Genomic DNA, 25,125 nt, shown 5'->3' with positions numbered 1-25,125 from the left:
CTGATAATAACAAAAGCAACTAACGGTATGTCACTTGCACATCAGAAGAATTACTTGCCTGGGGTGCACGGGTGATTAGGGTTTTGTAAGGTGGATATATATGTAGGCATCTTCTACAATTCTTCAAAGTGAGTAGCACACACTATTAATCCAGGTGCCTGTCAATTTCTGCTCCAACTTCAAAAAATGGAACTGAGTTAACAGTGCAAAAACCAGAAACACATATGGAAAACTCCTGCTTTACGTCCTACTTCTGTCATCAAACCTCCCCCCATTCCCCAAAACTTCCTTCCCAGGCTGAGACAATTCTGCCGAGCTCCTCTCATTTCTGGTAAACACCAAAGGAGCTGTTCACTTCAGTGATTAATTGTATTCCCCTTTTAATATTTCTGCTGACATCAGACTTTTCTGGAATTAAAGGAACTCCGGCTCAGATTCTGGATGCAATAGGCAATATTAGTCCTCCCCTTCCCCCCTTTGTTCTCACCAAAGGTCTGATTCAGAGCTCACTGAAGTCTACAGGAGACTTTCCATTTATTTCTATGGGCCTCTAAGCTCCAGCTAGCAGGAAGTGTCTATTGCATCCCTTTCTCCAAACCACTATCAACACTTTTCTAGCACAAGGAGCACAGATAATATGAGACCCTGTTCTGCCAAGCCGTGGGCAAGCAGGTCTTATTCACATGAACGGAGCCACTGATGTCAATGAGTGTGGGCTATTCATGTGTGTAAGGCAGAGGTCTCAAACATGCATGTGGCCCGCGGAATTATTTCCTGCGGCCCGCCATAGGCGCCAACTCCACCAGCAGCCAAGCTCCCTCCCCCACCCTGAGCGCGCCGCGTTCCCGCTCCTCCGCCTACCTCCCAGAGCTTCCCGCCGCCAAACAGCTGTTTGTCAGTGCTTAGGACTTTCCAGGAGGAACAGGAGAGGAGTGGGGACACAATGTGCTTAAGGGATGGAGGCAGAGAAGAGACGGGGCCGGGGCCGGGATTTGGTTGAAATGGGGCAGGGAGGGGGCGGAGTTGGGGCAGGGACTTTGGGGAAAGGGTTGGGATGGGGCTCGGGGTGGGGGGGGTGAAGAGGCGGGGCCTCAAGGACTAGACGAGCAGTCTGAGGTATTAAGTTCAGCATGTATGATTCTTTGCTCTGAGTAGTTGGGAAGAATGTTTGTGAAAATTGGCAACATATTTTGTATGAATAGTTACTTTAAAAAGTTCCTGCCACTACAGTTATGTTGATAGACTGTTAGTGTAGATCAGCATCAGTGTTACTTACCACATAAGGAATAGTTACAGGTGTTTATATTTTATTAAAAAACCCTCTTCGCATTACAGTTTTTAAAAAGTTAATACATTGACTTTTAATAGCATACTATATTACTCTTCATTTTTTTCATTTTTGACTATACTTTTGTATCGTTGTATGAAAAGGTTTCAGTGATGCAGCCCTCAGGCCAATGTACTAGTCCTCATGTGGCCCTCGTGGGGATTTGAGTTTGAGATCCCTGGTGTAAGGCTTTGCAGGACTGACCCCATATAGGGTGAGGTTACTAAAAGCATTAAGCACTGTCCTAACTCTGCTGCCACTGAAGCCAATGGGAATTTTACCCTTAACTCCAATGGGATCAGAGTTAAGCTAATGTTGAATGCTTTTGAAAATCCCTTCTGGAGCCATCTCCAGTCTGGGGTCTACAGGTGATGTGACTCACCCCCTAGGCACCACAAGGGGGACCACCCTCCCCAGTAGGAAGAGGGGAATTCAGTCTCCATGTTCATTCAGTCCTGAGCTTCACCGTGACTGCCTCATCAATGGACTCCCAGCCATAACCGTGAGGGCTCACCCACTTCTGGAGTGACAGGGGAATTCAAAGCCCAAACCGACACCCAGAACTGTAATGGATGCAGGACTGAGACTGCAATCTCCATGTTTCATTTATTGCTATCTTATCAGCGAACTCCCCAACATGGACTGGTGCAAGAGGGGAATCCATTCTCCTTTGAGTCCTGGCCTTCCCCCTTGCACTGCCTCATTAATGGACCCCTCCGTATGACCTGGAGCAATCACCTTTCCCTGGATTTAGAGAGGAATTCAGTCTAACCAACAGCCAGCAAACCTCCTGGAAGAAGGAGGTTTAAAGAAGGATTTTCTCACTGGGACAAACTTATAAACAAAGAGACCATTTAAACAAACAGCAATGAATGGGCTAGTAATTCTCCTTGTTATTACTGGAGAGATGTGCATTTCCTTCCCAGACCTGTTCTGACCTGGGCCCATGGCATAGCCGCAGTTGTGACATCATAGTCTGCTCCAATGGAAATTAAAATGACAATTCGGCATGATCATTTCTCAGCTGGGTAAGACAGACTGGCCATGACAGGAAACCTTCCTTTAAATCCAAGTGCTTTTGATAATAATGTATCATGGAAAGAACATGTGACATACTAGCTAAATGTCATGTCTTCCTCTAGTGGCTGCTCCATGTAGTGGATAAAAGTCTAATACTGCTGAAGTTACTCTGTTAGCTCAAGTAGTAGAGGCCTGTGCTTTGGTGCTGAAGGACCTGAAGTCAGTAGTTACTGACAGCTTGTGGTGGGATTTGTTATAGAAGCTTATGAAACGTAAAGGTCAAAGTCAGTGGAGAATTACATCCTGCCCATTTTTCTTACTACATTATTTACATATACAGTTTTTCATTATTAAACCAGCTCTGGGATAGTCAAATAATATTTGTGAATTAAATTATTAGCAATTCCCCTCTCCCCCCCATCAATCAGAAAATAAATTATCAGTGAATAAACTTGTGATACAGTGTACTTTAAAGCTATGTCAGAAAGGCGAATGCCCCTATCTGCTCCCCTTGCTGAGTTCACCGACTAACCCTAACTAGAGAAGGAGTATGGTTTAGTGACCTAGAAACCTGGGCGCTCCTGCATTCTACTCTTACAGTTAAGGGAGGCAGAAATTCTTGGGTCTAATCCTGGCTCTTCCACTGATCTGTTGCCTGATCTTTAACAAATCTCTTAATCTCTGTGCACCCCAGCTTCCCAAAGTGTACAATAGGGGTGGGAATACTCCCCCACCTCATAGGGCAGTTGAGAGGATTCATTAGTCAATATTTGCACAACACAGCATCTTTACTCCTCTCTGTCACACAGAGCCAATAATGCTACAGAAGAGCAAATTACATTCACACAATCGAAAAATCACATCCAGTTAAGCCCTGATTCCAGAATCTTTTTGCTTGGTGATGATGTCCAAAGCAGAGAGAACACAGCTTGATTTCCAGATCCCAGGCTGAGCTTGCTGCGCTGGCAGGTAGAAATATCTTGTTTTGACTGGTAAACTGAGCAAATTTGACATGGAAGTCGCTGAGGGAGAACAAATATGGAACAACAAGATGTAATTTTTACAGAGGCTCTTTTCCAACCATAACCACACTACAAGCCATCCCAGACTTGAACTAAGGGGTCCTGAGGTCTGAAACCAAAGCCACACGAGGTCCACTGGGCCTTGCCCCTGCCACAGGCACAGATATCTGTGATTGCACAATCAGTTAACAGCAATATTCTAGTGTCAGTGTAAGGGGAAAGGGACAGAGTATGAAAAAAAAAGGTCAAAGAAAGAGATTTCTCAGCTCCTACACACAAGGGAAGGGAAAAATGCTGAACACAGAAGAATAACCCTTTTCTGTCTGAATAACATTGTAGCAACATCTGAACCACCATGAAACGCAAACCTGCTTAGAGCAAACTCTGATTCTCTTGCAGACCTGTAAAGAGGACAGCCTTGAAGAGCTCTGGTGTCTTATATGCAATGGGAACAGGAACAATGGGTTTGAGCTATGGAATACCGATTCACTGAACAGCTTTATGCTTGCTACAGGGCTCTGCTTTCTAATGTATTTCACCTTTTATGCACATGGAGTTAATTCCTTTAATGGGTTTTGTGCCACTGTCGAGTGCAGCATTTGTTTAAAAGCACTCAGCCATTTTCATATACAGTTTTTAACAGGTGCATGCAAATATACAAGCTTTCACATGAACTGTCCATATGTGTGTACATAGCTAATTACATCCCCTTTCATGGGTTATCAGCGAAGACTGAACCTCTGACTTTCCGCATCAAACTTTAGCCCTTGACCTAAAGGAACTACATTACATTACATTAGTAGGCTCTGATTCCCTATGTGAACCAGCCTCTAGAAAGAGAAATGACATACTTAGCCATTGTGTTACATATATAAATAAAGCCTCTGTACCTTAGTTTCCCCAGCAGCAGAATGGAGGTAAAAATATTGACTTACCACGTATGGGGGTTGTGAGGTTTTAGTAAATTAAGGATTGCAAAGTGCTTTGAGATACTCTCATCAAGAGGCAGGTGAATATTTTTCATTAACACTTTTCAATTTTTAAATGGATTCACTTTAGCTGTTTTTTTGTTTGTTTGTTTTTGCACTCCTTCTGCATTAGCTTTCTGGGAATAGTCTGGTAGGTGAGCTTGCTGGCAGGTATGTGCATGGAAACAGTGATTTTAAAGCAGATATTAGAGAATATTCATGGAAAGTGAATTTAAAACTCATAATTGAGAGCATTCAAACCAGAAATCTGAGTTTAAGAATGTCACTCACCCAATCAGGGAACAGAACAACACCATGTGACCTATGAGGCCACTCAAAACAGCTCATATTTTGCATACTAAATAATCACAACAAACTGCTTATGACCAATCTACAGACCAAGAATCATTCAGCCAAAAACCTTTAGTAATGAATAAATGTTATTAAATCACAAACTGTTTATAAACAGCTTGTGAACGGAAACAAAAGGCAAAAGTCATGGAAGAAATGCTATGTTAAAAATTATTCACCTCGCTCTGAATAGAACTATATATTCGGTATAGACAAAGGCTTATGTTTCAAATTTATGAGTCAGGTGATACTAATAATAGTAATTATAATAATGTCTTACCCATTTATAGACAGCCATCGTTCTAAAAGGATCCCAAGGCACTTTATAAACTACAGCACAGGTAAACAAGAATCAATTAAACCACCACTGAAATGCAGCCACCCAGGGTTGGAATGAAGTAGCAGTAGAACAGAATAAAGCCATGGTACCCAACTGTTTCAGACAGGAAGTGAAGAGGAAAGCATCAGGCGATTTAGGGAGGTGGGATGCAATTACTCAAAATAGAATTTGGCCAGAGCCAGAAAACAAACATCCTTTCCTACTGCTGTAAAAAGGGTATTGGGCTAATTGATGACCACAAGCATTCAGGACCTCAGTTTTATGTCTAATCCAGAAGATGGCACCTCTCACATGCCCCCTAGCTACATAGTAGGGAAGAGCCACCTATTGAATCACCAACCCAACTTCCTCAATTGCCAGGGTTTTCCTTGCACATCACTCACCATGTTCCCCACGCGGCTTGGCATGTGAGACCCCAACATAGGCCTGGCTAGAGCCAGCAAGGGTGTAATAGCGTACATGTGTGACCTGAAAACACCATTCCCCTGGCCAAGGCCTAGTAGTACAAGAGCCAGACTGAGAGGCAGGAGAGCACGGCTCTGCCTGGGTGTAAGAGTTTGGGCAAGCCACCTAAAATTCTTTTAACCTTTCGGTGCCCAAGCTTCTCCCCATGAAATGGAGATACTAATATTTACCTTATAAGGGGACTGACTCCATGAACAGCGACACCATGCTAGAGAAGTCCCAAGTATTATCCCAGGATGGACAAAGGGAGCAGTCTCAGGTATCTTGGCATTAATGTATAACAATGTGCCTAACTCCTTACGCTACAACACCACTACAGCGAAATATTTTCCAGCAGTCAAACTCTGGGCAGTGAGGGCTAGATCTGCTGTCTCCCTCCCTCCCTACTCCTGCTGCATTCCCTTCAGCCAACATGGTGGCTCAGCCTTCCAGCACAGTCACTTCAGGAGCCCTGAACTACTGACGATGTTTCGCTGCAACACTTTATGCATCAGCAATCATTTATTTTTACTATTTGCGATTGCAGGGGTCGATGTTGCACAGTTTCTAAAGGGAATGGCTGAGGATGGAATTCCATTGAACTCCATCCTTCCCGCTCATCACCTGAGAAGAAAGTATGAGCAGGTGTGTGTGACACAGAGGGGAGTTTGGAAGAATAGAGAAGTGTGTGTGAGAGGGAGGGGAATTTGGGTCTATACTGGTAGTAGGTGAGGACAAGTGTAGGAGGCTCTGAGGGGGGGACGGAGGGGAATTTGGGGTTGTAGTGAGACGGGGAGGACAGGTGTGCGTGTATTTGTCTGTGCATGTCGGTGAAGGGAATCTGGATCTGTGAGGAGAGGGGTGGAGACAGTTGTGCCTATCTGAGGAAGGGGAAGAAGGATCTGTGAGCAGAGAAGTGGAGACAGGTATGTGAATCTGAGACATGGGAACTGGGGATCTATGAGCAGAGATGGAGACAGGTGTGTGTATCTGAGGGAGGGGAGGGGGATCTGTAATGAGAGGGGTGAGGACTCGTGTGTGAATCTGAGCGAAGAGAGCAGGGATCTGTGATGAGAGAGCTGAGGACAGGTGTGTGTATCTGAAGGAGGGGAGAGGGGATCTGTGATGAGAGGGGCGAGGACAGGTGTATGCATCTGAGTGAAGGGAGCGAGTATCTGTGATAAGAGGAAAGGGGACAGTTGTGTGTATCTGAGGGAGGGGCAACAGGATCTGTGATGAGAGGGTTGAAAACAGGTGTTTCTGTGTGAGGAAGGGAATGGGGATCTGTGATGAGAGGGGCGAGGACAGGTGTGTGTATCTGAAGGAGGAGACCTCGGATCTGTGAGTAGAGGGGTGAGAACAGGTTTGGGTATCTGATGGAGGGGAACGTGGATCAAAGATGAAAAGGGAGGGGACAGGTGTGTGTGTGTGTGTGAGGGAGGGGGAATGGGGATCTGTGATGAGAGGGGTGAGGATAGGTGTGTGTATCTGAGGGAAGGAAGCAGGGATCTGTGATGAGAGGAAAGGGGACAGGTGTGTGTATCTAAGGGAGAGGCAACAGGATCTGTGATGAGAGGGTTGAAAAGAGCTGTGTCTGTGTGAGGAAGGGAACAGGGATCTGTGATGAGAGGGGCGAGGACAGCTGTGTGCATCTGAGCAAAGAGAGCGGGGATCTGTGATAAGAGGAAAGGGGACATGTGTGTGTATCTGAGGGAGGGGCAACGGGATCTGTGATGAGAGGGTTGAAAACAGTACTGTCTGTATGAGAAAGGGGAATGGGGATATGTGTTGATAGAGGCAAGGACAGGTGTGACCATCAGAGGGAAGGGAGCGGGCATCTGTGATGAGAGGAAAGGGGACCGGTGTGTGTATCTGAAGGAGACCTCAGATCTGTGACTAGAGGGGTGAGGACAGGTTTGGTTATCTGAGGGAGGGGAATGGGGAACAATGATGAAAGGGGAAGGAACAGGGGTGTGTGTGTGTGTGTGTGTGTGTGTGAGGGAGACTGGGAATCTGTGATGAGTGGGGTGAGCACAGGTGTGTATCTGAGGGATAGGAGCGGGGACGTGTGATGAGAGGGGTGAGGACGGGCATGTGTATATGAGGGAGGGAGAATGGGGATCTGTGATGAGAGAGGTGAGGACAGATGTGCGCATTGGAGGGAAGGGAACAGGGATCTGTGATGAGAAGGGAGAGGACAGGTGTGTGTATCTGAGGAATGGGAGTGGGGATCTGTGATGAGAGGGTTGAAAACAGGTGTATCTATGTGAGGGAGGGGAACGGGATCTGTGATGAGAGGGGTAAGGACAGGTGTGCACATTGGAGGGAAGGGAACAGGGATCTATGATGAGAGGGTTGGGGACAGGTGTGTGTATATGAGGATGGGGAATGGGGAACAATAATGAAAGGGGATGGAACAGGTGACTGTGTGTGAGGGAGGGGGAATGGGGATCTGTGATGAGAGAGGTGAGGACAGGTGTGTCTGTGTAAGGAAGGTGAGAGAGGATCTGGGATGGGAGCAGAGAGGACAGGTGTGTGTATCTGAGTGAGAGGAATAGAGATGTGTGATGAGAGGGTGGTAAAGGTGTGTGTGTCTGGGTGGGGGAGAGCGGGGATCTGTAATGAGAGGGGAGGGCACAGTTGTGTGCATGGGTGGGAAGGGAGCAGGGATCTCTGAGGAGAGGAAAGGGGACAGGTGTGTGTAGCTGAGGGAGGGGCAACGGGGATCTGTGATGAGAGGAAAGGGGACAGTTGTGTGTATCTCAGGAGGGGCAACAGGGATTTGTGATGAGAGGTGAGGACAGGTGTTTCTATCTGAGGGAGGGGCAACAGGGATTTGTGATGAGAGGTGAGGACAGGTGTGTGTATCTGAGGGAGGGGAGCAGGGATCTGTGATGAGAGTGGTGAGGACAGGTTTGGGTATCTGAGGAAGCAGAACAGGAATCTGTGATGAGAGGGGCGAAGACAGGTCTGTGTATATGAGGGTAGGAAATGGGGAACAAATATGAAAGGGGATGGGACAGGTGTGTGAGTGTGTGAGGGAGGGGAACGGGGATCTGTGATAAGAGGGTTGAAAATAGGTGTGTGTGTGTGTGAGGGGGAAGGGGGAGACCCGGGATCTGTGATGACATGGGAGGGGACAGGTGTGTGTATCTCAGGGAGGGAAACCAGAATCTTTGATGAGAGTGGTGGGGACAGGTGTGCATGAGGGAGAGAGGGAGGGGAGCTTGTATCCATTATGAAAGGGTTGAGGACAAGTGTGTGCATCTGAGGGAGGGGAACTGGGATCAGTGGTGAGAGGGGAGGGGACAGGTGTGTGTTTCCAGGGAAGGGAGCAGGGATCTGTGATGAGAGGAAAGGGGACAGTTGGGTGTATCTCAGGGAGGGGCAACAGGGATTTGTGATGACAGGGGTATGGACAGGTGTGTGTGTGTGAGGAAAGGGAATGGGGGGAACTGTGATGAGAGGGTTGAGGACAGGTGTGTGGGTGTGAGAGCGAGAGGGGAGCTGGGATCTCTGATGAGACTGGAGGGGACAGGTGTGCGTATCATAGGGAAAGAAGCAGGGATCTTTGATGAGAAGGGTGGGGACAGGTGTGCGTGAGGGAGGGAAGGGAGCTGGGATCTCCGATGAAGGGGTGAGGACAGGTGTATGTATCTGAGGGAAAGGAGCTGGGATCAGTCATGAGAGGGGTGGGGACAGGTGTGTGTGTCTGGGGGGGAACAGGGATCTGTGATGAGAGTAGTGAGGACAGGTGTGTGTATCTGAAGGAGGGGAATGTGGATCTTTGCTGAGAGAGGTGAGGATAGGTGTGTGTAAGGGTGTGCTGGAGGGAAGTTTGCATTTGTAATAAGGGGCATGGGAAAGGGAGCATAGACTGCGGCATTCTGATGTCTTTGAAAACCAGGACCCCATAAACTGTAACTAATTCTCCTTAAGGAAGTGTGAAGAGAGATCGGAGCAGGAGAGGCTGCTGGACCTCCATGCTTTGCAGTGTAGGGATTTGTATTTATTCCTTAAGGACCCCCAGTCATTCTCTCTTCACCTGAGATTTCCAAACACGGTACGCAAATTCCCTGGAGTGGAAAACCCAAGAGCCCCTGACTTCGTGGGTGGAAGGGGGACATGGAGAAAATCTTGCTCTCCCTGGCTTCAGCCAGGGAGGGCTCCCCCTTTCTCTGTTCTCTGGAAGCAGGGCCATCTCCTTGAAACTCTTGTGAAGTTTTGGGCATAGATGCACCAACTGAGAGCAGCTGAGTCACTGTGCTTAACAGGGCTCCTCGCGCCATTTCCTGCATCTCCTTCTCTGACCTGGGGCAATACCTTCTTAATTTGCTTTCTTTTGCTTTGGAGTTAATCCTTCCAGAAGTGAGAGGCTAAGAGCACTAACTACAGCCAGGCACTGTGCAGGATGCTGCTGTGAAAGCTTCCTGCCTCCCTTCCCCCTGCCACCCCGTCACACCTTCTCTTCTAAGAAACAAGGCCTGTGCACCACTCTATCAGTGTGTCCCAGACGTAGCTTGCTGGATCCCATACAACTGGCAACTGAACTTCTGATGCACGCTTCGCCAGCTGGTCCAGTGCTGGGAACCTGCCCTGTCCCCTCAGCTCAGCCTACTCCCACCCTCTCCCCTACCCTGTTCTTGCTATTTCAGTACTGAGATCTCCCCTCCCCACAGACTGATGTCTCTGTCAATAAATCTTAGTCCTCCCCTGTAGCACCCCCTTCTATTCCAGTATGGGGACCCCCCGCACAGTTATAACTAGGCCTCTCAGGCTGCTCTGCAACAGCGCCCTGCTATTCCAGTCATAGGACATATCCTAGTGCTGTCAAGGCATCTTGGACATCCCGAGTTATCCCAGCTATTCCCACAAGGCCCTTCCCCGTACTCAATGCCCCTTTGCTATCCCAGACCATCCCCTGAGCAGATATGCTAGCACCCACTCCCAGAAGAAGCCAGGTGCCAGCTAAGAACTAGGCAGCAACCATCCAACTCAATGAAACTGTCACTCAAGCTAGTGAGATTTAGCACCTGAGCTCCTAAGATGTGATGCCACTGATGAGTCCACTGAGTCATGCTCCATTCTCCTCCACCACCCAAGCTCCATCTCCCCAGCTAGCAAGCTCTGGACAGCATGGTCCAAGTCTGGCTGTCTGGCTGGGGAAGGTGGACCAGGATTTGCCAGGAGCCCCTCTCCACCCCATTCACAGTTCGGCTGAACTGATGAACATGTCATTCCCTCTGCCATGGCGCCACCCCTGAGAGTCAACCTGCTCATCGGTCTAATGGGCTTCAAAGGGGGGAGTGAGTGGCTGATGCTTCTCAGCCACTCAGCTCGGCCCGGAGCTAACGAGGCATCTCGAAATTAAAAAGTGAACTGCAATCCCCAGCAGGCCTGTCCTCCTTTTGGCATTAGTTGGAGTTCTCTTTCTATCTCAGAGAGCTGGGGAGCAGTGAGCGGCATTCAGATCTGTCGAGGCACTGTGTCCTGGGTGGTGCACAGGGATACTTTCCTGTGCCTTAGGAAAGATGGTGTGGGGGGTCCTTTCAGTGAAGTCAGGCCCCCCGGAGAGATTCCCTTTGGGGAGTGTTTTCTTTTCTGGGGGGGCAGAGGGGAACTATCACTGATTGGCTGGTTTCTAACTCTCTGGCCACCCATTTACCTCACATCAATAGAGCAGCATGGAGGGGATACAGAGAAGATAAAACATGGGATACAGGGAGCGGGGAGAGGTAGTGTGTGTGTGTGTGTGAGGGAGGGAGGGAGAATTTGGGCTTGTAGTGAGAGGGGGCGGGCAAGTGTGTGTGGGAGGGAGAGGAATTTGGGTCGTAACTTGGGGCTGGTGAGAGGGCGGAGGGTGTGAACAGTAGTGGCTCTATCATCCCTGGTATGGATGGGGATACAGAGATCTGTTTGGAGTACCATGCAACAGAAAGTGGGATAAAATTGTGCATATGAGAAAGACAGAGAGCAGGACCTGGGGGAATTGGACTGTAATAAGGGGAGGGCAGGATGCTACTGGGCCAGAGAAAAGCACTGTGACTCTTTGAAAAGTCTGAGGTGTGCTCTGGCAGCTCCTTATTGCCAGGTCAAGGTGCAGCAATGGTGTGTGGGAGCATAGTGAGGGTGGACATGCACTAACAGATAATACCACAGGGATGACAAACTGGTATCACTGACAACTCTAGAGTGCAGCTTGGCCAGCCACAGCAGCTCTGTGCATGAGACCTGCAAGGGGAGTCCTGGTTGTCAGGAGGAACTGTACTTAGGCCCGGATCCTCTAAGGTATTTAGGCACCTAGTTCAATGGCTGTGAGGTAGCTGAATATTGTTGAGGTTCTAGGCCCTTGTGCCTCCCTAATCTTTGGCATGAGGGTGGGGCGTGGGGTCAGAGCAAGCACAGATGCCCATAGGTCCCTGCTGGGAGCCAGCCTAACCCCTCTGATTGCTTGTGGGCCTGAGTTCTGAGGTACTTTCCTGGCTCCTACATATCCCTGGGAGAAGGGAGCCTTGCTCTCAGACAGCTTCTTGGATCTTACCCAAGGTGTAATTTTCCAGCTTCATCTACTATTTACGGGATAGGGTGGAAACCTCAACCCCTCCATGGCAGGGGTATGAATGAGATAGAAAACACAGTCATATTCATCCCCTGGTGTGACAGCACAGGCCTCAGTAGAATTGCCTCAGGGACAGATTTGGCCCAATGTCTTGGGGACCCAGATAACTGTGGGGACTGGTGCTGGTACATGGAGACTTTCACCTCCAGCTCACTAGGTTAACGATGACCGAGATGTGTCGCCATCTCCTGACTGCTGGGGGACCCTTACATGGCCCTGAGGCTCAGTCTAATTCCTACCGCTACAATCAGTTCTCTTATTTCAGGCTGTGCAGGGACAGACGCAGGGGACCGAACCATCCAGAGATGCTGAACACCCCTTTCAATCCGAGAGTGGCAATGGCACCGTGTGGGAGAAGTTTTCACTGCCTGCTCAGACTCGGAGCCCCGTGGGGCTAGTCTCTAGTGCTATTGATCCCTTCAAAACAGGGGAAAGAAAGGAACTGAGCCTTTTATAATAAAGTTGGGAAAGCAACAATTAAACACAGGAGTGGGGGGCTCTCTCTTGTTCTCTGCTTTTATTATGGAGATCCAATGAGCACATTGCAAATGTAGGTGGAAAATCAGAGATCTTCTCATAGGTTTTAATGTCAGAAGGGGCTGTTATGAGCCACTGGTCTGACCACCTGCATTGCAGTGGTCACAGCACATCACCCAGCAATTCCTGCATCAACCCCAGGTCTATTCTTTCAAACCAGCTAAAGAGGGACAGTGTGCGTCATGGGGTTGCTCTGCTGGATGGCCACTCAAGTGGGACAAAGCACCAGACCTGTCTTTCAACTGATCATGCATGACTCCCTGCCCGCTCTGGACCCCTGAGCCATGCTCCATGGGGAGACAGGATAGCCAATCCTCCACAATCACCACTGCCCTCACCCTCCATCCATTCATGTTGCCCCTGCACAGAGCTGGATCACCTACTGTGTTTTACTGTATCCTAATAATCCCAAAGGCTTACTAGGCAGTTTTCTTGCCATTTTTATGGCATCTCTGAAGTTCTCCACACATAAAATGTGATTGCACCAACTTCTGTGACTGGGGCCAGCCAGCTAATAGGGAATGCTTTGTGTTTCCCTGATAAACCTTTTTCATCAAACCCTCCTGTATTCCAGATTCAAAGAGGTTCCATTACCTCCTGCTCGCTTGCTGAGCGCTGCTACCCTCCCGAAGCTGTGTCCATTGAAGTGAATTCCAGGATGTATCACTTTGCACTGTGGAAAAGTCATTTTATACGGGAGAGTCTCTCCCCACCTGAAGCCCTCCTTTGGGCTGGTCTACACTGGGGGAGGGGATCGATCCAAGATACACAACTTCAGCTACGTGAATAGCGTAGCTGAAGTCGAAGTATCTTGTATCGAATTGCCTGGGGTCCACACGGCACGGGATCGACGGCCGTGGCTCCCCCGTCGACTGCGCTACCGCCGCTCGCTCTGGTGTAATTCCGGAGTCGACGGTGAGCGCATTCGGGGATCGATATATCGCGTCTTAACGAGACTTGATATATCGATCCCAGATAAATCAATTGCTACCCACCGATACAGTGGGTAGTGAAGACATACCCTTAGAGTCTGCATTTCAGCAGCTGATTATACTGCTCCTGCCCTTCTGAAAATCCCATTCCACCAGCAGTGATGAGAGACAAGCATGAAAGTGGGGTAGAAAGAGAGTCTGTGAGGTGGAGGGAAGTCTGAGATGATTGATAGATAGAGCGACCATAGCTAGTTTATGGAGCAGAGAGAACCTGGGATGCTTAAGGACTGATTCAAAGCTCTTGGAACCCAGTGGGAATCTTCCCATTGACTTCAGTGGGCTTTGGATCAGGCCTGTAATGGGAGACCTCTGTCCCACACCATCATTGGCACATTTTCCCCTTGAAACCAAGAACATGAATCTGCTTTTCAGCAGTTGTCTCCAGAAGGGCCACTCAGTCCTCTGCAACTCCCAGAACTTCTGAGATAAACTCCTACCTTCAGGGAAAGGGAAATTATCACCCAACTAAGGCCAAAAATAACCAAATCAAGGTAAGTCCAAGCGAAAGTGCTCCGACACTCACAGCATAGTCTAGTTCCTACTATTAAGTGGGCGCCAATAAATACCCACCGATGGGGCTTCACGGCCTTGTAATTATTTCCCCACCCACCCAAAAAGGAAAAGAAGCCCCCTTTCTCTCTTCCTCTTTTTTAATGCCTGGGGGGCTGGAAAGCTTTGCCCGTGGGAATCAGCAGACAGGAATGTCCCCTACCAAATGGCAGTGAGATCGCCATCTCTGGAAGGAATATTTCATTCTGCATCCGTAGCAGGAGGCACAGAGCATTCCAGAGAGACCACGTTAACTTCCCGTACCACATCAGCTGGTGTCCTGACAGACAAACCATCAGCCTGGCCAGCGGATGGTCTGACTAACTCGGGGACAAACTGCAAAACTCTCTGTACGCAGGGGGAGGCTAGCTACAGCATTATACCATGTGGCGGAGGGAGCAGAGGGAGATATCTAGTGAGCCAATGTCACAGTGAAGCCTCTACAGAAATGACAGAGTCCATGATATACAGACTGTAAGGTTGCTGGGGTTTTTCTTAAGCTTTTGGCAGCCCATGAGTGAGGTTAAACCCAGAGCAACACAGTTTATCCAACTGCCGGACGGCCTGTTACAGGGGTCAGCAGCCAGCGAATGATCCCAGAATGCCAAACACCGGGACACACATACTGGTAGAGAAAGGGCGAGAGCAGAGGAGAGACAGGGGCAGGGGGAGCAGAGATGTGAGAGAGAAAGGAAATGGGGAGGAGGCCAGGGAGAGCACAAGGAAGGATTTATAGAGAGAATGACAGACAGAGAAAGAAAACTGCGGGAGAGAGGGCAAAGGAAGCACAAGGAGAGAGAGCATAGGAAGTGGGGGGAGGGCAAAGCAAACAGCAGAGGAAGAGAGAGTGGGAGCATGGAGAAGGGAAAATCTCACAGGTTGATACATGTTGCTAGCAGCTGAACAGGTAGCACCGACATATGGAGCAGTTGGCCTCTAGTGCCTCTGCTCCATTTCCTCCAATTGCAAACTACCCCAGCGCGAGAGAGAACATGGATCACCATACCTCCGAAGTCGGGTCTGAGGCGGACGTCATACCCCTTCAGCAATTTGTCCACAATCTCTTTCACCACAGAAATATTCCCAGTGGATTGGCTGAAACAGAGAAGAAGAAGAAGTCCTTGTCATCGTCCCCACACAGGAGAGGCATGTGGAGGGCCTAGGCAAAGGGCAGTCACATTCCCTGGCTTGCAGGCTGAACCCTGGTGTGCATGCACAGATGCACACACACTCCCTGCCTCACACACGAGCTTTTCCTCTCACAAACACCCCCCCCCCGTCTCTCTCCCAGTCGTAGCCCTCCTCTCTCACACACACACATGCACTCACTGTCTTGCACACACACAGCTATCCTCGCACTCTTTCACACTGCACACACCCTATCAAATACAAGCCCAGTTGGAGGCTACTGGAGATCCCATGCTTTCAGGACATTCATGCAGTTTAAAAATCCTGTGAACCAATCCCTGGAGGGGGTGGCACACAGGGGCTACTAAATGGGCACTGTAGATACTCATTCTCTTTCTACCACTGCGCACACACACTCTTCCCCACTTACTGTCCCTGTCACAATCACCCACACTACACTATACACTCATAGCCTCCATCTTTGTCACACTCCACAGACTTTCAACTTCCTTCTCACTCACACACCCCTTGTGTTCTCTCATACTGTACACACACTCACTCTCACACACTGTACACAAATCTGCATCTTCTACCATACACACATACAGGGCTTCCACACTCTAGTCACACACACACACTGTATCTCTGTCAAACACACAAAGTATACACAAATTTGCCCTCTCTGTTACACACTTCCATGCGCTGCCTCCCTCTGACCCTGCACACACACTTCATCTCCAACACAATAGCCACTTTCTGTCCCTCACACACACTATATACAAATCCAGACTTCTCACACCTAATACACACTAAACTCCCCATGATATTCACTCCGTGCCCAACCACATTCATCTATACAATCTCCTTTTTGCATTCTGTGCAACCAGGCATTCTCTCATGTTAGCCACACACCAAAGAACTCTCCCTCCTACACACACACCATAGATCTATGATCTTTGGCCTCTGCGAATAAATATTACACAGCAGCTTCTAATATCTTCTTAGCAACACAGACCTGGAGAGAGAGAGAGAGAGAGAGAGAGAGAGAGAGGAAGAGTCCATCTTTGGCTCGGTATGCCTAGATAATGATATTTTCCCTACCAAGCCCTGTGTTTTCTATCTGGAGGTTAGGTAGCCTCCATTGCTACTGGAGTTCCAATTCCTTCCAGACATATGAACGAGAGGGCTCTCCTGCTATAAATAGTCCTAGAGGCAAGGAAAGTGCTGGTGAAACATTAGGAAGGAAGGAAGAAGGTACAAGAATGAAGCTCCATAATATATGTAAGTGAAGATTGTTTCCACTTGAGTGACCCCCAAACCCAACCATAGTCCCAGCTCTATCCAAGGAATAAGTCTTGTTTTCCAGAGAGCTTGGGTACACATGCCATCATCAAACAACATTCTTTGCAATCCTAGGTTAAACTCCAAATCCCATGAAAAAGACACATCTTTCAGGCCATCTTTCCTTCCACAGCAGATCCATCTAGGATGTAAAGGTGCAACACAATACTACCCCTTCCAGCCAATCTTGGTGTCTCCCTGGAGCTGGGGGGTTGTGTTGACATGTCCGCATGCCCCGGGTGGGTGCTTGTGCATGTCTTTGTACGCATCTGGCTGTGATTTATGCTTATGGATTTACTGTACGTGAACATGGATCTACATGGACATGAGTGCTCGAGTCAGTGTGTGTGACGTGTGTGCAGAGATCTGTATACACAGGTGTGTGTACGGACCTGGATTCTCATGCAACTCGATCTGAGTGCATGGATCAGCATATGGACGGCTGAGTCTGGGTAAAAATATAGATCTATGTATGTATGCTGTAAATCTGGGTGCACAGATATGTGTGCATGTATAATATGTGTGTGTGTGTGTGTGTGTATAGGTGCATTAATCTGTGGGTACAGGTGCATGGATATTAGCGCATGAGTCTGGGACTAGGAACATGGGTAAATTGACCGGTGTGTGCATGTGTTATTGATCTGGATGCATGAGCCTGTGTGTGTGCCTGGATTTTCAATGCATACACCTTCAACAGAATGTGTATGTGTGAACATAAACCAACATATTTATCTGGGCACAATCTAGGCACACAGATGAACTGTTCAGTGAATATGCTGATGGCCGTCTGTATATGAGATGGGTTTCCTATACATGTACCCCATTTATTTATGTATGTCTTTACACAAGTATACAGGAAAATGCAGATGTGTACATTCTCATACACTAGTCTGTGCATATATAGGTTATGGACATTTGCATAGATAAGTATATACCACATGCACATGTGGATTTATGTGTGTCTGTGCATGTATTTGTGCGTGTACATGTACACAACTAGGTGCATGGGTTTTCATATATGTATATAATAATCAAAATGCTTCAGGCTTATAGAATGCTTTCCTCAATGGAATTTACAATATTTATTTATCCCCACAACAAGCCATGAGGTCAGAAAATATCATTACTTCCATTTTACAGACAGGGAAACTAAGGCAGGGACAGAGTACACAATATACCCAAAGTCACACAGGAAGTCTGTGGCAGAATTGGGACTAGAACCCTGATGTTCCATTCTTTCCCACAAACTACAAGTATATCCCACCAAAGTCAATGGAAAAGAAAAAATAGGGCCAAGGTCTCCTGCCGCTCAATCCTGTGCCTGTACTGTAAGGCCATCCATCTTCCTCTGAACAAACAATCGGTGTAATTACACAGGATTTGTGTGTGTGTCTGTAGCTAAGAGTAAAATCTTTATGAACATGGGTCTGTATCCATGTAGGATACATAGACATTCAATGTGTGAATTGTATCTTTGGATATTGTACACCTGACGCTGAGGGGGTGCATGTGCACTGTACATGTATGTACACACCCAAATGTATGGATCCTGTATGTGTGTGCAAGATGCTTAGTGAGCACGGATGTGTGCATGTACATTACATGTAGGAATTTACTTTCATGTGTGTGTGATGGGTATGTGTATACAGTATGTGAACCTGAATCTATGCATATGCAGGTGTAAACAAACACGTGCATGGGCATATATGAGTGGGCAGGATCCACATGCGCATGTGCGTTTGCATGAGTGTGTATATTTTTCAGTGTACAGTGTATGTGTCATGCATTAAACAGTAGGAGGAAAGGGATGTGTGTGTGGGCATGGATCTGCACATGTGCATATGTGTATGCATCTGTGTCTTTGTGTAAATAGGGAACATAGATCTCGGTATATACAGAGATGTATGTTTGTGCCTGGATCTGTAGATGTTGTAATGTAATGCAATATTATATATGCAAGGATGTGTGAGTATATATCTAATACATAATCACCCTGTCTATTAATGCACTGATGAGAGCATTCTATGTAAATGCACATATGTGTGAACTGAAAATGAGTGTGTATACACTTTATGTGTGTGTTCAGTGGACAAATACTTATGCATACATGCATAGATGCACTCCAAATACATTGTCCACTATGGATGTGTGTACATGTGTGAATGCATGGATCTCTTGTGTCCATATATATAGTCATATATTTGCATGTATGTATGCAATACATTACTAAGTAGGCATCTATGGACACATGCATTGCATTGCACATCTAGTATACTGTCCACAGTATATGTGATATGATATACTGCATGAATATACACGTGTGAGTATATATGATGCATACCTGCATAGATGTGTGTGTGCGCATTGGACATAAATACATATGGTTATATTTACATGTGTGCATGCAATGAATAAACCTGTATGCATGATGGATGGATGCATTGCATCTGTAATGTACACTGTATAGCTATGTGAAGGCACACATGCATGGAAGTGTGTGAGTGTGGTTGCATGTGCACTGTGTGTGTACAGACACAGGCATGGCTATGTCAGGGGGTATGTTTGTTTTTGCATGTATCACTTATATATACAGACCGGTGCTTGTGTTTAGTTCCATCTCTGCTCGCCGGACACCATGTTCCCCAGCACAAGGCTTCATTTTGTCAATTCCCCTCAATTCGCGTCAGTTTCGCTTACAGTAGGAGACTCTGATGCAAACGAGCTGCGAGGTGAGCTCCGTCTGCAGAGAGCTTGCTCTAGATCCCATGCATGAGCACCCCTCCTTCCCCTAAAATGTAATTGACTAGGAAATAAGAAACAGCAGGCATCAGGAAAGCAATTTGGGGGAAAGACCCCCACCACCACTACCACCAAAGAAACCCAGCCCACTCCTTCAAGCCCCCCCATCTGTCCCTGCACCCTGGAAATCAAATCCTTACCTTTGCGCACAGCAGGCGAGACAAAGCGCTGCTAAAGCAGAGACAAATGCACTCAATCTGTCTGCCTGAAATCTCCACATTTCCACAAACACGATGGAGGAAAAAAAATGTTTGGAGGGGAGGGGAAGATCTTCTGAAATCCCCCTCCAAACAAAAAAAAAAGAAAGAAAGAAAGAAAAAGAAAAGAAGAAGAAGAAGAAGAAGACAACAAATAATTTCCTTTATTTTAAAAAAAAGCACAAGACCGTAAAAAAAATATGGGGGAAATATATATTCCCCCTCCCTTCAGTGCCAGTCAAAGAATTCGCCTCTTCTTCCTTTCAGCATCCTCTCAACAAGAGACATCCTCTGGCAATGGAGAAAATCCCAAGAGAGAGAAAAATGAAATGTCCCCAAAATGGACTCAGCAAAATGTGGAATCAAATCTCACAGGTAAAAAAAGAAAAAAGAACCCGATCTCCCCTGAACTCTCCACTTTGATTATTTTCCCCCTGCTATTTTGCCATCCAGTTCTGCAGATGTTGCATGGCTCCTGTTATCCACCTTCAGAGAAGAGGAGGAGGAGAAAGTGTGTGTGTGTGTGTGTGTGTGTGTGTGTGAGTGAGTGAGTGTGTGGTTGGGGGGGAGGGTGAGAGTTATCTAGCAATGCAATTTTATTTTGGATTTCACCTACCCTTTACTCATCTGTTTGCCCTCCTCCTCTTTTTTTATTTTATTTTATTTTATGAGGGGGGGCTTTCAAGCCCCAGGGTGCAATTTTATTTTATTTTACTTGCACCCTGATGCTGGTGACTTGGATGGATTTTGTGAAAGGGTTAAAAAAACAAACACAAACAAAAATAAAAATCCCTGTATGCAGAAAGAATTGCTCTCAAAAGCAGAGCTGCATGTCTCCTTAATGCTGTTGCTGCAGCTCCTGTAGAGTTTTGCTGCTCATTGCAAAGTCACAAGAGGAGGGGAGAAGAGAGGGACTTTTGTAGATTGGGGAAAGGAAAAAAAAAATCTATGGGCAAATTAGGATCCTGACGTCATGGCTGACAACATTAACCCCTGCTGGTTTGGAGAGGGGATTTTTTTTGGGGGGGGGGGAGGAAATGTTTTGGGGGGAGAGGATAAGTCTGGAGGAGAGACGGTTCAGTCGACAGAGCAGATCACTGCCGTGGCCATTTGAAATAGCCTGGTGAGCTCACGAAACCAAACCTTTTCCTTCAATGAGAGCACGGAGGAGAAGGAAAAGCACGAGTGCGTCTCTCTATCCCATGGGGCTAAGAGGCCTGATAGCATTCCCAGGAAGCCTTTGGGGAGAATTCCTAAAGGTTTCTGGCAGATGACAGAGAGAATCCGGGAGTTCCCCCAGGAAGGAGAGACAGTGACCCAGAAAAAGGCTCTCTCTTTCTTTTGGAATTAGACAGGAGCGGAGATATTGGCCCAACAAAGCACAAGTTTGGGGGTTTGAAATTCTGGAAGTGCTGCCAAGTGTCGGCTAATTATGCTGTGGATTTGCCCACTGAAATAGTAATGACACAAAGCAAACAGTCATCCTCATGATGCTTTCCTTATCAGCTATGGATCTTTTTCTAATAAAACCCTATGAAATAAAACAATAACCCAGCCCTGCTGGCTAGAATATGCAGCTACAGGCTTTCCTGGGGGGATTTTTTTTCCTGGGAACAGGGCATGAATTCTGGCAAGCCCTTGAATCCAGAGCCGGGTGGATGGCCTGTTTAAGAACATAAAAACTGCCAGGTTGGATCAGACCATGGGGCCAGCTAGTCCAGTATCCTGTCCCTCACCTCTACCAGCTGCTTCAGAGGACAGTGGATAAAACCCAGGATGTAGGAAGTTTCTTCCTAACCTCCTCAGGTAGAGGCTGGTTTATGCCCTGAAGCATGAGGGTTTATATCCTACCCAAACTCACGTTGGCCAAAAGGGAAATGCGTTTGTCACCATGGCTGAACTGGCCAATTCTTAGTGCTCCTCAAGCTTCTGTCCTGGGGACAGGCACACGGGAGCTGAAGATTGAACATGCAGATTCATTTTCTTCCGTCAGGCAGAACATTGCTGCAGAGGTGCTCCCTGCTCTGTTGATAGCTGGAAAGAGTTCCCCCCCTCTTCTTTCCCCCAGGGCAGAGAATCCCTCGCCTTCCCCATGTCATAGCAGAGAAGATTAATCCCATCTCCTGTTTTTCAAGTGACTCCCCTCTCTCTTGCTTTACCTTTCCCAGAACAGAGATCCAACCCTGTCAGCCCATGCTATGTTCTGTCCAACTCACACTATCGACAGATAACATTCAGTGATCGGGGAGCATAACTGATGGGACCTGGGCGGAACAAGGAAGAAACCTTGATGATGAGGTGGTATTGAAAGCCAGGCAGGGCTGGTTTGGGGGACTGGCTGGGTTGGCGATTGAGTAGCCAGCAACGCAGCCTCTCTCTATTAGGTCACTGGTTCATATTCAGCCCAGGACAGCAGTGATTGCAAGCTGCTGCCCTGACAGCCGGTCACTGACCTGTGTCAAATGAGCTAGTGGTCTCTGTTTGCTAGGAAAGACAGCCACTTACAAACCTGAGGTCAGTATCAACAGGCTTGCTGGCAGCCTCAGGCCAGGACACACCATGGAAATGGAAGTGCCCTAATAGGCTACTCCTCCAGGCCAGGGGCCAGGGTGAACCATGCTCAGGGGCCGTGTGGAGAGAAGTCAGCAGGGCCTCTCTCCGGACTCTACCTAACCTGCAGAGAGAGGGTCCCACTTTCTGGGCCATTGGGGAAGGGGCAAAAGAAGGATCCTGAGGACCTGGTCAGAGCCTCCCTTCTAGGACCAGTAGGGGGACAAGAACAGCAGCTTCTCGGGGTTCTGTGTGCTTTGTTCTGGGCCAGGTTTTTCAGAGTCCCACACAGAGATTAAAGCAGATTGGAACAGGACGGGGACCTGTGCAGAGTGCTACTTACCCACATCAGGAGGACATGGTGGGAGGGGAAGTGATTATCCAGGCCAGGAGGAGGAAGGGGAGCTGCCCTCTCTGTGCTTTAATCCCATGGTGCCACTGTGACATTGCGATCAGAGCTGCCTCTCCCCGTCACGACGCTGAATCAGCTGCGGCGTGATGCAGACTCGTGACGGTATAGTGCAGGGTTAGGCAACCTAGGACACGCGTGCCAAAGGCGGCACGCGAGCTGATTTTCAGTGGCACTCACACTGCCTGGGTCCTGGCCACCGGTCCGGGGGGCTCTTCATTTTAATTTAATTTTAAATGAAACTTCTTAAACATTTTAAAAACCTTATTTACTTTACATACAACAATGTAGTTATATATTATAGACTTACAGAAAGAGACCTTCTAAAAACGTTAAAATGTATTACTGGCACGTGAAATCTTAAATTAGAGTGAATAAATGAAGACTCGGCACACCACTTCTGAAAGGTTGCCGACCCCTGGTATAGTGTGTAATATTGCAACCCTGTGTTGTGCCATCACAGCCTGGACATTCATCCCTCCTGCCGACTTGAGACAAATACAAGCAAGTGGGACCCCTGGCAATGGGTTAGGAGACAGATATGTGTAGAAGAAGTGGGCTCTCTCATGACTGGGAGAAATTTAATCTCTAGAGGAGGTACCCGGGGGGGAGGGGATGGTCTCAGGTCAGGCATCACCCAAGGCCCACTGGGAAGGGAAGTGGAAATTCTATATGGTCAACCCCTATCCAAAACTCCTCCTATTCTCCTACTCCTCTGACATAGACAAAGAGATCGGTCAAACCTAGATCATTGCACCTGACTGCTAGTAATGAAAATATTTAGGGGCATTTTAGCCCTAACCTGCCTTTGGCTAGCTACATGGGACACATGCCAAGCGGATTGTTAGCACCAGGGCTGTATGCACCCAGAACTTGCATTCTGTTTAATAGGAGATGAGCCCCAAAGTCAGCCAGTCAACCACATTTCTTCAACAAATGACATAATGACAACTTCTGTATATTTAGGCTTGGAACAATTCAATTCTTTTTATAACTTTGGCAGATAATAGTGATGTTTATTTTTAAGCATTTTTTTCCTATTTTTATCCTTTCAAATTTTCTCAGTTGCATAGAATTATGGGGCTTTAGCATTTTTTTCCAATTTTCATTGGTTTAAACTTTCAGATTTGTGGGAAATTACAGGGGATCAGTCAACAATTATTTTATGACAGCAGACGATGAGATTATAAGAGGTAAAGCTTTATAACCGGTATGTTAAAAGACAGACTGCCAACATCAAGTGTCAAAATGGACAAAGTAAATATCCTTAAATCACACTCCAATGAAAAGCTCTCAAGTAGCATTTTACTTACTTTGACTGTCAGTAAATTTCGATTATCATCGATGGAAATATTTTTTTGTCGGTTTGTGTGTCTTCGGTGAAATCTACATTTACCGACACAAATGTAATCCTTCCAAGCCCACCTGTATTAAAGGCATGTGGTGTAACATGGCTAAGGAAGTACACTGGCACTGCTTGTCTACTGCAGTAGGGACACAGGAACTGGCAGAATGGATCAGAATTATGCTCCCTTTAGGTCAATGTCCTGTCTCCTACAGGGGCCAATACCAGACAGGGTGGTGAACTGTGGGGCTTGTGCAAGGGGGACTAGTGCCCCTGCAATGGAAATATTGTGGGGGCTCTTCCCTTGCATACACCTGCATACCCGGCGGGAGTATCCAGAGGTGCTGTAGAGGCCACTATGGCACTTGGGAGCAGGGAGTGGGACCTGGAGGGACTGGACTGGGAACCCACCTTCCCAGCCTGGAGCTGCCTTCCTTCCCCCAACTGAGTCTGAATACCTCCCCTCACTCATAAGAACATAAGAACGGCCATACTGGGTCAGACCAAAGGTCCATCTAGCCCAGTATCCTGTCTACCAACAGTGGCCAATGCCAGGTGCCCCAGAGGGAGTGAACCTAACAGGTAATGATCAAGTGATCTCTCTCCTGCCATCCATTTCTACCCTCTGACAAACAGAGTCTAGGAACACCATTCCTTACCCATCGTGGCTAATAGCCATTAATGGACTTAACCTCCATGAATTTATCCAGTTCTCTTTTAAATGCTGTAATAGTCCTAGCCTTCACAACCTCCTCAGGTAAGGAGTTCCACAAGTTGACTGTGCGCTGTGTGAAGAAGAACTTCCTTTTATTTGTTTTAAACCTGCTGCCTATTAGTTTCATGTAGTGACCCCTAGTTCTTGTATTATGGGAATAAGTAAATAACTTTTCCTTATCTACTTTCTCCACATCACTCATAATTTTGTATACCTCTATCATGTCCCCCCTTAGTCTCCTCTTTTCCAAGCTGAAAAGTCCTCCTTCTATCCCTCCTTCTACATTCACAGGGAGCTTCCCCCGCCCCCAGATGCTTCAGAGGAACCACCATCTTCATGTGTTGGTATTTCATTTAGGCAGTAGTGCTGACATATAGTGGCTGAATGCAGCCATATTCCCTATAGTCAAAAACGGGCACCTCTAGACTGGAATGAGCTTTCTAAGAGCACCCACCATGTCCTATTTGCAGAT

The 25,125-nt window shown here is 47.4% G+C and overlaps 1 protein-coding gene across 1 annotated transcript in view; it reads right to left on the bottom strand.

Moving 5' to 3' along the window:
• The window catches only part of LOC117883390 (gamma-aminobutyric acid receptor subunit beta-4), a 99,716-nt gene extending 79,970 nt beyond the window's left edge, over nucleotides 1-19,746 (bottom strand). Inside the window, exons 1-2 of the mRNA XM_034782657.1 lie at nucleotides 19,578-19,746; nucleotides 15,176-15,264 (exon numbers count right to left, since the gene is read on the bottom strand). Of these exons, the coding sequence (XP_034638548.1) occupies nucleotides 15,176-15,264; nucleotides 19,578-19,657 (169 nt within the window). The 5' untranslated portion in view covers nucleotides 19,658-19,746. The remainder of the gene's footprint in view (nucleotides 1-15,175; nucleotides 15,265-19,577) is intronic.
• Nucleotides 19,747-25,125: the final 5,379 nt, after the last annotated feature.

This window comes from Trachemys scripta, chromosome 9, assembly GCF_013100865.1.
Source record: "Trachemys scripta elegans isolate TJP31775 chromosome 9, CAS_Tse_1.0, whole genome shotgun sequence".
Lineage (NCBI taxonomy): Eukaryota > Metazoa > Chordata > Testudines > Emydidae > Trachemys > Trachemys scripta.
The sequence above is the reverse complement of the archived record's forward strand: the minus strand, read 5'-3'. Positions and strand labels throughout refer to the sequence as shown.